General features: G+C 37.4%; 1 protein-coding gene across 1 annotated transcript in view; it reads right to left on the bottom strand.

Moving 5' to 3' along the window:
• Positions 1-12,130, bottom strand: part of TRPM6 (transient receptor potential cation channel, subfamily M, member 6) — a 126,504-nt gene that overhangs the window by 53,157 nt on the left and 61,217 nt on the right. Inside the window, exons 18-19 of the mRNA XM_008579473.1 lie at positions 3,999-4,145; positions 236-364 (exon numbers count right to left, since the gene is read on the bottom strand). Of these exons, the coding sequence (XP_008577695.1) occupies positions 236-364; positions 3,999-4,145 (276 nt within the window). The remainder of the gene's footprint in view (positions 1-235; positions 365-3,998; positions 4,146-12,130) is intronic.

Genomic DNA, 12,130 nt, shown 5'->3' with positions numbered 1-12,130 from the left:
AACACACTAAGACATCTGAATTATTTGAAGGTAATTGCTTCCAAAGTGCAGCAACCAGCAGAAAGTAATCACAAGAATAAAGGATCGAAGTCCAGGATTTCCCAAGTAACCGTCTGGCAGGATGCAAATCAGCATCAGCATTTTTTGCCTCTCCCCTCCCCACCACCCTTGACAGGTCCATTGTCATCACCTCTAGCAGAGGTGAGTAGAAGACAAGGCAGAAGGGCCACCTCACCTCCCTGACTTCCTCGGCAGCATTGGTGAAGATGTAAATGATCACAAGCCACTCCTGCACGCTGGGCCAGGGCTGCATCTCCACCAACACGGTGTAAGTGAACAGCATGAGGAATGCCAAATATGCCATCTGTGAGGGGGACACACATTGCAGGGACGTGAGTGGGAGCAGTCACGAAGGATGCCCAGCAGAAACACCGGCGTGAACTTCAATGTGGTAACATGAAAACATAACTGAGACCACATTCTGATTATGGCTGATCTAACTTCAAGGACAGCACAGGAATCCACAGTTTTCTACTCTAGGATTTAGTGGCAGGAATAAAAAGCATTGTTCTCAGATGTGAGGAAGGAAACACTGTCTCATGCTGTTGGCTCCTGACTGGAATTTCCAGAACCCTGCACATTCCAACATGGACATAGTCAGGCTAAGAGCAAGCCAGGAAGGAATCATCTTAAACACAGGAAGAGCCAGATGAGCAGCCTCGGTGTCTGTGTATTTTTCAGTACAAGGAGTTGTCGCATTTACTACTGCTGGCAGTTTTATTTGATGCTGATTGAAATATTCTGGTTAGTAGAAAAGTTTTGCCCAACTGTGAGTCCTTGTAACTAAGGACTGTTTGTTGAGGTTTTTGTCCTCAGCACTCAGCACCAATTGACACGTGGTGGACACTCAGTTTGTTTAATTATTAACTGTGTGTATTATACCTAGATTTCCAATCTCTTCAAAGAATTAAAACACAGTAAACACACACACGTCTCTACATAGTGATTAATAGCTTTGGAATCTTATCCAATGTTCTTATCTTCTTAAGATATATTCCCACAAGCAGATTACCTGGACATGCACATTTAAAACTATGACGAATATTACTAAATTACCAGTTAGAAAGCCTTTACCAATTTACACTGTCACCAACAATGTTTGCAGTCTTTTAAACAGCTTCAAAAACAACACAGAGTGCTTCATGACCAATACTCACATTAAAAAACCCTAAATCAGTAGAGAGAGAAATGTGCATGTATGTTCATTCTAACAAGAGTCGTTTTATTTTAAGCTTGATCCTCACTTCCCATGTCTTTTTGAATCCTACCTGTTGGGAAAATAGAATAATTTAATCAGGCCCCCTCACCTTAGGGCTGCTTGGGGGTGGTGCAGCACATTCTTTGTAAGCAAGTTGCGTGTGGGTGGAGTTAGTGCATATGCGGGGCACTGTGGCTTGGCTGGCATCAACTGCCTTGGGTGTCTGCTCCATGCAGCCATACTCTTGAACCTACAGCTCCAAGGACCTTTTTGCTGGTTACCTAGATCATAGACCTGTGTGTGAGGGGTCTGGTGACCCAGCCTGGCATGTGAAGGGTTTGTGACCCAGTCTGTGAATGGACTTGAGGGGTCTCTGAGCTCCAGACCCAGCCCTAGCTCTACAATTGGCCCAGTCAGCAGGAATATGGGCAGGTCAAAGAGCCTGACACTACCTAAGTTATTAAGACTGCTTCTAAGCCTAGTTATGCACAGACAACATAAAGGCTTAAGCCATTTCTGACCATACAAGAGTGGTATTATTTACAATAGGTGGCATTTGGGGTACTCATGTCGGGTATTACCATCTATGAGTTAAAAAACTGTAGAAGAGAAGCATGTAAGAAAAAGGGAAATTTTATTAGTTCTATACTTCTCTTGGCCTATGTCTCAAAGGTTGAATATTTTTGATGACTCCTTAGGGACATAATGTAAATAAATTTGTTCTAGCAAACATTTTTTTTTTTACATTTTTGTCCTGGGTTTCACAGTGGCCAGACAATTGGCTCCCTAACTTTTTTAAAATTTATTTTTGATTATAAATATTTATGGAGTACGGAGTTGACTATCAGTATTTGTGTTGACTACAGTATGTGATGATCAAATCAATATTATTAGCATATTCATCATTACAAATCATAATTATTCTTTGTGTCCCTTATACAATAACCCCCTATCCTCTTTTCCCTTCCCCTTTCCTATCTCTGGTAACTATAGGTCTGTTCTCTCCTTCTGAAAGCTCAGTGAGGAGATTCTTGTGACTCCCTAACTTTTACTCTGAGGTATATCTTAGGACCTTCATCCATTTGTATTTCTATCATTATTTATATTGTGTTATTTCCTGTTTCAGATTAGCATCATTTCATACACAAATAGTCTCCCCTACCCAAATGTAAGCTGCTTGAGGACAGCATCTATGCTTGAGAATGTCTGCTTCCCACCCGATATCCAGTGCCTAGTACGATACCTTGAAGATAGCAGTAAGTCTCAGTGAAGCACAATTGAACGATCTGGAGCTTACGTTGTCTTCAGCCATAATGCTTTCTTTCTCACATATGTAATGTGTGACTGTATGAATGTGACAGATTTATAAACAAAAGACTGCAAACATATTCAATAGGCACTCAGCTTGAAAAAGCAGCACTATTTAAGAATAGATTGGTTCCTAATGGCTATTTGAAGTCCATTTGCTCATGAGTCCAAAGTGACATCATACAAGGTTACAAGCAACCAAACTATTCACATCCAGATAAAATGAAGCTGCACTAAAACACTCTAGATATTGGTGGTATTGCCTCTGACTCTATTTCTTTCCACTTCTTAAAATTTGATCCAAAAATGTTTACATTTTTGCTTTTTAATTACAACATTAATAGCAAAGCGAAATGCTGCTTCAATAAAGCACACACACCATAGTCTAGGAATGTGATAGCCAAGGCTGAAATGCCTGTGTTCGCTGCTACCACCATCTGGTATGGTGGGCAGATCTGGCTGTCTCGGTTCTATTGCTCAGCTTTGCTCCTGTCTCTAAAAGCTCTTGAGCTGGAAACTTCTTTCAAAAGAAACACCTGAGTACTCTTTTCCCACTGATAGGACTACGGTTAAAATTCTCAGAGCTCCTATCAGAATCTCTCAAATATTTTGCCACATATTCCCCAAAGCAGTGAAATCTCATCATTTCAAGGAAGATTTGATTTTTGGAAACAGGTAAAAGTCAATCAGAGCTATGTACTTATTCAATAAAGAACATGAAATAAGTGTGTGGTTGGCCAAGTAAATATTTTGAAATATAACACAGATAAATATCCTTCTATAATCACATTTCAGATGTTTTAGAAATACAAAACCTTGGCCATGAGCAATTTAAAGACAGATAAGCATTAGAAAAACAAATGATACTAAATAAATGTAAAAAACACTTAATCCATTTTAAAGTACAACTCATGCTTTCTTTGTATCTTTACTGTCCATAATCGATTGAGTATTTCGTCACACCATTCAGCTTCTAAAATTTTTGTTTTTCTCTATATAAGTCTACGCTATTGAAAACAGAACAAACAAAAAAATTTGCATTTTAGTCTATATAAAGCATTATTTCTAAAAAGAAAAATTGATTAAATTGCTGATTTTCTTGCCCAAGGTGGGAAAAAATCCATCCACCTATGACTTAATTCTACAAATACTGCTTTTGATTTTAGTGTTCCACAAAGCTTCAAATGCTCAGTCTCAGCTGTGCTAACTCTAAGTACACCAGGAAGGAAAATGCTTGTTTAACTCCCACAGTAGGACAGCTCCGCACTAAAAGTTCATCACCTTCCTCCAATCCTCTTTCCTAATCTTTTTTACCATCCCCTCACTTTTTTTACTACACTTCTACATTTTTAGCACAAATTGGCAAATCGGGCATATCATTATCAACATTACCCATCACTCATACTTTATATATTGTTGCAATGAGACCAACCGTATAAAACCAAAATTTGACAATCGGAGCTCTGTAGAACTCATAGACTTTCCTGGTCCATGGAAGGCTTTGGGACCCACAATCTAAATCAAAGTGCTGATTTTCATCCAGCTTCTCATCAGGGCCCCTTTCCAAATCCCAGTCTTTCTGTAAAATAAACAAACAAATAATCATTTCTTGTCAACACCTTAACCAAAATATTGGCAGGTGTAGACCTCCAAAAAAATAAAATGAATGAAAAAAATTTCTAATTAATTAATTTTAATTTTTTAAATTATTAAATAAAATAAAATTATATGTTAGAAATTAATTGGGCTCCTACTTGATAAATTATAATCTTAGCTTTGAAGGGAGAGAAAACTGCATGTAGTGTATAAATCTTTAACCAGGTAAGGAGTATAGGGTATTTCTGAAATATAAGCTGAGTCCTTAGTAATTAAACTCAATGTAAGAGTAGTTCCAAGAATTTTAAAACGGTCCCTGTTCTTGTTCTGTTTAATCTCCTTTAGCAGTAATTTTGGAACGTAAGGATATTCATAAAATCTGTATAAGATCAATAACAGATAACACATCTTTCCTTAATACAGGAGGACAAAATGGACATGCATAAATAATTCATCTTTTTCAAGTCATAGAAAGTCAGGCACAGCATTAGTTTTCGGATTCCAACCTTTGAGAGCTTTCCCACTTACTCATTCATAGCTAAAGGTCTCTTTGCCTGGAGTTCAGGGATTCTCTGAGCTTCCAGAGTTCCTTGAACACCCTGCAACCATATGCAAGTATCTGTGTTATGCATGTGTTTTTCTAGGGAAAGAATCAAATCTTTCATCCGCTTCTCAGAAGTTATGTGTCAGCCCAAAGCGGTTAACCCTTGCAGGTGGTGAGCAGTGAGCAGGTGTGTGGCAGGGCCAGGGTTGCCTGAATGTGACTACACAGAGCCCACACAGAACAGGCTTTCAAAAAAAGAAAGAATATGAAACTACTAGAAGAAAACACAAGGGAAATACTATATGATATTGGGCTGGGCAATGTTTTTTTTTAACTTATCAATATACAATATAGTTGATTTTCATGTCCCTTTACCAATTCCTCCTTTTCCCCTGCCCTCCCCCCCATCAACACCATATCTAATGCAAGGATTTTTTTAAACAAGACTTCAAAAGTAGAGACGACAAAAGCAAAAGTGGACTAATAGGATTACATCAAAATAAAAGGCTTCTGGGCCGGCCCGGTGGCACACTGCTACAGTGCGCTGTTTGGGAGCACGGCGGCGCTCCCGCCGAGGGTTCGGATCCCACATACAGACCGGCCGCTCACTGGCTGAGCGAGGTGCGGGAGCAACACCGAGGGTTGCGATCCCGTTGCCGGTCCCGGTCTGGTACAGGCGCGACACTGAGGGTTGCGATCCGTTGCCAGTCACGAAAAAAGACAAAAAGGAAAAAAAAATAAAATAAATAAATAAATAAAAGCCTTCTGCACAACAAAGGAAAATGAACAAAATGAAGAGAAATCTACAGAATGGGAGAAATTACTTGCAAACTATATGCCTAACAAGGGCTTAATATCCAGAATACATAAGGAACTTAATCAACAACAACAAAAAATAAAATAAAATAACTCAATTAAAAAATGGGCCAAAGACCTTAGTAGACATTTATCAAAAGAAGACATTCAAATGGCAAATGGCCAACAGGTACATAAAAAAGTGCTCAATGTCAACAGTCATCAGAAAAATGCAAATCAAAACCACAATGAGATACCACTTCACTCCAGTTGAATGGCTATTATCAAAAAGACAAAAGGAAACTGTTGGTGAAGATGTGGAGAAACATTGCTTATACAATGTTGGTGGGAGTATAAATTAGTACAGCCACTATGGAAAAGAGTATGAACGTGCCTCAAAAAATTAAAAGCAGAACTACAATATGACCCTCATCACACTACTGGGTATATATCCAAAGGAAATGAAATCAGTATGTCTAAGAGATATCTCCCATGTGTATTGCAACACTATTTACAACAGCCAGATATGGAATACACCCAAGTGTCCTACAAAAGATGAATGGATAAAGAAAAATGGTATATATACACAATAGAGTACTAGTCAGCTATAAAAAAGAATGAAATCCTGTCATTTGCAGCAACATGGATGGACCTGGAGCACATCATGCTAAGTAAAATAAGCCAGACACTGATATATTGCATGGTCTCACTCATATGTGAAATCTATAAAAGAGAGAGAGAGAGAGTTAGTATCATAGAAGGAGAGAGTAGAACAGTGGTTACCAGGGACTGAAAAGGGGAAGGGAAGGGTAATATGGGGAGACGTTGGTCAACAGGTACAAAGTCACAATTAGATAGGAGGAATAAGTTCTGGTGTTCCATTGCATAGTAGGGTGGCACAGTTAATGGTAGGGTATTGTATATTATGAAATAGTAGATGAGAGGCTTTTGAATGCCTCACCATAAAGAAAATTATAAAAGTTTGATACATATGCTAACTACCCAGATTTGACCATTATACAACACACTCACATATGTATTGAAACATCAAATTGTAACCTTATAAATATGTACAATTACAATGTGTTGATTAAAAATAAATTAATAAATACCTTTTTTTTAAAAAAAAAAAAAAAGAGGAATGAAAAGAAAAGTGCTCTAGAAAAGTGTTCTTGCAGCCTGGTTACATTTGCAGAGTCAGAGGAACACAGGGTGGTGAAAGGAAAGCAAAAAGAGGTGTCACCATGCTTTTTAGATTTTAGTATGGTTTTAATTTTTTAATGGGAAATGCATTAGTTTTATAATTTTTAAAAGGTAATTTTAAAAGAGAAGAAAGGAACGTTCACTGCTGCTTCTCATACTAGTCCATTTCTTCAACCTAGCCCCAAAAGTTCTCTCTCCAGTGTCAGATTACTGTCAGTATGCATTAGTTTTATAATTTTTAAAAGGTAATTTTAAAAGAGAAGAAAGGAACGTTCACTGCTGCTTCTCAAACTAGTCCATTTCTTCAACCTAGCCCCAAAAGTTCTCTCTCCAGTGTCAGATTACTGTCAGTGCAAGATTAGCAGGATTTTTCAAGCCAAGGAATGAATAAGATTTCGCTTGAATTGTCCACATAGGGGAAAAGTGATTTTTGAAGCCTCGGGCACATAGATGGGTTATCTTCAGTGCACGATTGAGTGTTAAATCATTTGTGTAGTGGGACTAGGGTTGTGACTTAGAGATGTAGGAACTGATCTAGTTCCTAACAAGTTTGAACCAGCCTAGATTTAAAATAGCTTAAAACCAATTAGAAAAGTCATCATTTACTGAGATTTTAATGACATCGATACCACTCCAAAAAGCAATTTAAGTAATATCCTTGTTGTTAAATAACTTCTCTTGTTATTTTTTCTATGAGTGTTTCATTAGGTCTTAACTACTCTTGACAGTTTGATATGGATTATAAAGTACTGACTGAGCCTATCTCTGACTTGAATTTAAAGACACCAACTGACTTGATAAAGACAATGTGGAATATAAATTCAGATTCAGGACTTTGTTTTTCCTTAGAAGACAGTAAAGACAAAAATATTGTGCTCAGCTGACTTTTATTCCATTTAAATTTCTCACTCTTTCTCTCTCTCTCCTATCTCCTCTCTCACTTTTCCTCTCCCCTGCTCTCCTCTCTAAAAAGAATACTAGCAGGTACACAGAATAAAATTATAACTACAACAATCAACTCTATTATGATTCATGCTTATTTTCCATTGTATTATAGTCATGCTCTCATAAAACAAATTTCATTATTCAGCTTTCTTAATATTTCTTCATTGTGATTTGTTAACATGTCTAAGACAGTGCTCACCTTTTCCAGAACTTCCAAACCTGCTCCTTTTCCAGTAATACCTGTGTCCCTTCAAGATGGCTTTGTTTTACCCATCAAACTCTCAATCATATTTGCTGTCTCCCTCTCACTCATACCCCATGCTTGAACTCTATTTGACTCTTCACTTAAAATCTGTCATTTCATCCCCATGTCTATTACTATTAACCCTGGCCAAAGCCCTTATTATTTCTCACCTGGATGGTTACACTGACCTATGCTCATCCTGTTCCCAGCCTGTCTTCTTGCCAAACCATCCTGTACACTAGAGGCAGAATAATTTTCCTAATCAAGTCACATAATCTTGCTCCTGAGGTCACACAAGTTCTCTGGTTCTCCATTACCTACAGAATAAAAACCATACTCCTTCACAGCACATACAGGAGTCTCCATGACCTAGCCTCAATCTACTCCTCCATGCCTGCAAATTCTACCTGCTTGTCCCATACTCCCAGAACCTGTTCTCCAGATTTCATCCCCATGTCTATTACTATTAACCCTGGCCAAAGCCCTTATTATTTCTCACCTGGATGGTTACACTGACCTATGCTCATCCTGCTTCCAGCCTGTCTTCTTGCTAAACCATCCTGTACACTAGAGGCAGAATAATTTTCCTAATCAAGTCACATAATCTTGCTCCTGAGGTCACACGAGTTCTCTGGTTCTCCATTACCTACAGAATAAAAACCATACTCCTTCACAGCACATACAGGAGTCTCCATGACCTAGCCTCAATCTACTACTCCTCCATGCCTGCAAATTCTACCTGCTTGTCCCATACTCCCAGAACCTGTTCTCCAGCCAAACCATACCAATTGTGATGACTTATGCTTTGCCACATCCTGCCTCTATGACCCTACTTACGATCTTCCTTCCCATAGAAATGCTGTTTTCCCTCTCCATATCCTCAGGTCACAGCTCAAACACCACTTCAATCATAAAGCTGTCACCAATCTCTAATCCTCACCTACTGGCCCCTAATGCGAAGAGTTTTCTTCCTCTGCTGGTTAATCTATTCTGCCTTCTTCCCGTGATTTATTCCTTAAGAAAGTTCATGTCCTACTTTCAAGAGGTTAGCAGCTAGGAAGATTTAAACTTCTCATGACAATGTTATTTTTCCTATGGAAATTTTAATAAGGAGTTTCATAAAACTTCAATGAGCAAATGCAGCATTTGATTTTACACAGCTTCAGCTTAAGAATAAGGACATTCGTTCTCCTATTACCAGAAGTACCTTCATTATCCCCACTATTACCACAGGACAAAGCACAAAGTACTCTAAAGAGCATCTATGTTTCACCTGTCTTCAGTTTTCTCCCACAATACATAATGCAAATTATGTTCCTCAAATAATCGATCACATTTACTTAATCAGCATTACGAAATCTTACTTATCTCACCTAAGTGTTGCCTCCACCCCTTACTCCCTGCCTAGCAGAATTCTAAAAACAAAGCAGCTAATCAATCATTGTTACTTAAGTTAAATTCTAAGACAAATGAAAAAGTGTTACTATGATCATAAGCCATTCATTATAGACCAGATTTGAAACACTTTTTCAATAAATGTTTTAAATTGAATAATGATGAAGCATTATCATGAAGGACTTGAATTTTGTCAAATGCTTTTTCTGCATCTGTCGAGATTATCACACGGTTTTTGTTCTTGACTTTGTTGATGTGGTGTATTACATTTATTGACTTGCATATGGTGAACTAACCTCGCATTTCTGGGATGGATCCCATTTGATCATGGTGTATAATCTTTTGATATGTTGCTGTATTCTGTTTGCTAGTTTTTTCTTGAGGATTTTAGCATCTAAATTCATCAAGGATATTGGCCTGTAGTTTTGATTTTTGTTGTATCTTTGTCTGATTTTGGTATCAGAGTGATGATGGCTTCATAAAATGAGTTTGGGAGAATGGTTTCTGTTTCAATTTTTTGGAACAGTTTGGAAAGAACTGGTATTAATTGTTTTTTAAAAGTTTGGTAGAATTCAGTAGTAAAGCCATCTGGTCCTGGGCTTTTCTTTGTTGGAAGATTTCCGATTACTGCTTTAATCTCATTGCTCATTATTGGTCTGTTCAGTTTTTCTGTGTCTTCTTGGTTTGATCTTGGTAGTTTGTATGTTTTCAGGAATTTATCCATTTTCTGTAGGTTTTCAAATTTGTTGGCGTATAGTTTTTCATAGTAATCTCTAATGATTCTTTGTATTTCTGTGTTATCAATGCGATAGCCCCCTCTTCATTTCTGATTTTTGTTATTTGAGTCTTCTCTCTTTTTTTTTTTTTTAGTTGGTCTGGATAGTGGTTTGCCTATTTTGTTTATTTTCTCAAAAAACCAACTTTTTGTTTCATTGACCTTTTGAATTGTATTTCTGGTCTCTATTTCATTTAGTTCTGCTCTGATTTTAATTATTTCTTTCCATCTACAGCTTTGAGATTAGATCGTTCTTGCATCTCAACATAATAAAAGCCATATATGATAAACCCACTGCCAATATCATCCTGAATGGGGAAAAGCTGAAAGCTTTCCCCTTAAGATGAGTAACAAGACAAGGATGCCCACTCTCACCACTCCTATTTAATGTAGTATTGAAAGTACTTGCCAGAGCAATTAGACAAGAAGAAGAAATAAAGAGCATCCAAATAGGTAAAGATGAGATCATATTGTCCCTGTTCACAGATGACATGATTGTATATATAGAAAACCCAAGAGATTCTACCAAAAAACTCTTAGAGCTGATAAAAAAATTCAGTGAGGTTGCAGGATACAAAATCAATGTACAAAAATCCATACATTTTTATATTCCAACGACAAACTAGAAGAAAAAGAGATCAAGAAAGCAAGGCCATTTACAATAGTCACCAAAAAATAAAATACCTAGGAATAAACCTAACCAAGGAGGTAAAAGCTCTCTACAATGAGAACTACACATCACTACTGAAAGAAATTAAAGAAGACATGAAAAGATGGAAAGACATTCTTTGTTCATGGATTGAAAGAATCAGTGTAGTAAAAATTTCCATTCTACCCAAAGTCTTCTACAGATTCAATGCAATCCCCATCAAAATACCAATGACATTCTTCACAGAAATAGAAAAAGCAATCCTAACATTCATATGGAACAACAAAAGACCCCCAATCAAGCAATCCTGAGCAAAAAAAGTAAAGCCAGAGGCATTACACTTCTTGACTTTAAATTATATTACAAATCTATAGTAACAAAAACAGCATGGTACTGGCATAAAAACAGACACACGGACCAATGGAACAGAACAGAGAAACTAGAAATCAACCCATGTATTTATAGCCAACAGATCGCCAACAAGGGCACCAAGAACATACATTGGGGAAAAGACTGCCTTTCCAATAAATCATGCTGGGAAAATTGGACATCCATATGTAGAAGAATGAAACTAGACCTACATCTCTCGCTATATACCAAAATCAACTCAAAATGGATTAAAGACTTAAATATAAGACCTAAAACTTTAAACTTCTAGAAGAAAACATAGGAGAAACACTCCAGGATTTAGGACTGGGCAAAGACTATGAATAGTACCCCAAAAGCATAGGCAACAAAAGAAAAAACAAACAAATGGGATTATGTCAAACTAAAAAGCTTTGGCACAGCAAAGGAAACAATAGCATGAAAAAACAACCAATGGAATGGGAGAAAATATTTGCAAACTATGCATCTGACAAGGGATTAATATCCAGAATATGCAAAGAGCTCAAACATCTTTATAGAAAAAAAAACAAATAATCCAATTTAAAAATGGGAAAAGGAGCTGAATAGACATTTCTCAAAGGAAGACATAGAGATGGCCAACAGGTATATGAAAAAATGCTCAACATCATTAATCACCAGGGAAATGCAAATCAAAACCACTTTGAGATATTACCTCACCCCAATCAGATTGGCTATTATAAAAAAGACAGAGAATAACAAATGCTGGTAAGGATGTGGAGAAAGAGGAACCCTTCTGCACTGTTGGTAGGACTGTAAATTAGTAAAGCCATTATGAAAAACAGTATGGAGGTTCCTCAGACAACTACAGATAGAACTGCCATATGATCCAGCCATCCCACTACCTGGGATATATCCAGAGGATTGGAAATCATGAGGTCAAACGGATACCTGCACTCCCATGTTTATGGCAGCTCTATTTACAACAGCCAGGCAATGGAACCAATCTAAATGTCCATCAATGGATGACTGGAGAAGGAATTTTTGGTATATATACACAATGAAATACTACT

This window comes from Galeopterus variegatus, unplaced genomic scaffold (genome assembly GCF_000696425.1).
Source record: "Galeopterus variegatus unplaced genomic scaffold, G_variegatus-3.0.2 Scaffold1891, whole genome shotgun sequence".
In the NCBI taxonomy this organism is placed as follows: Eukaryota; Metazoa; Chordata; class Mammalia; order Dermoptera; family Cynocephalidae; genus Galeopterus; species Galeopterus variegatus.
The sequence above is the reverse complement of the archived record's forward strand: the minus strand, read 5'-3'. Positions and strand labels throughout refer to the sequence as shown.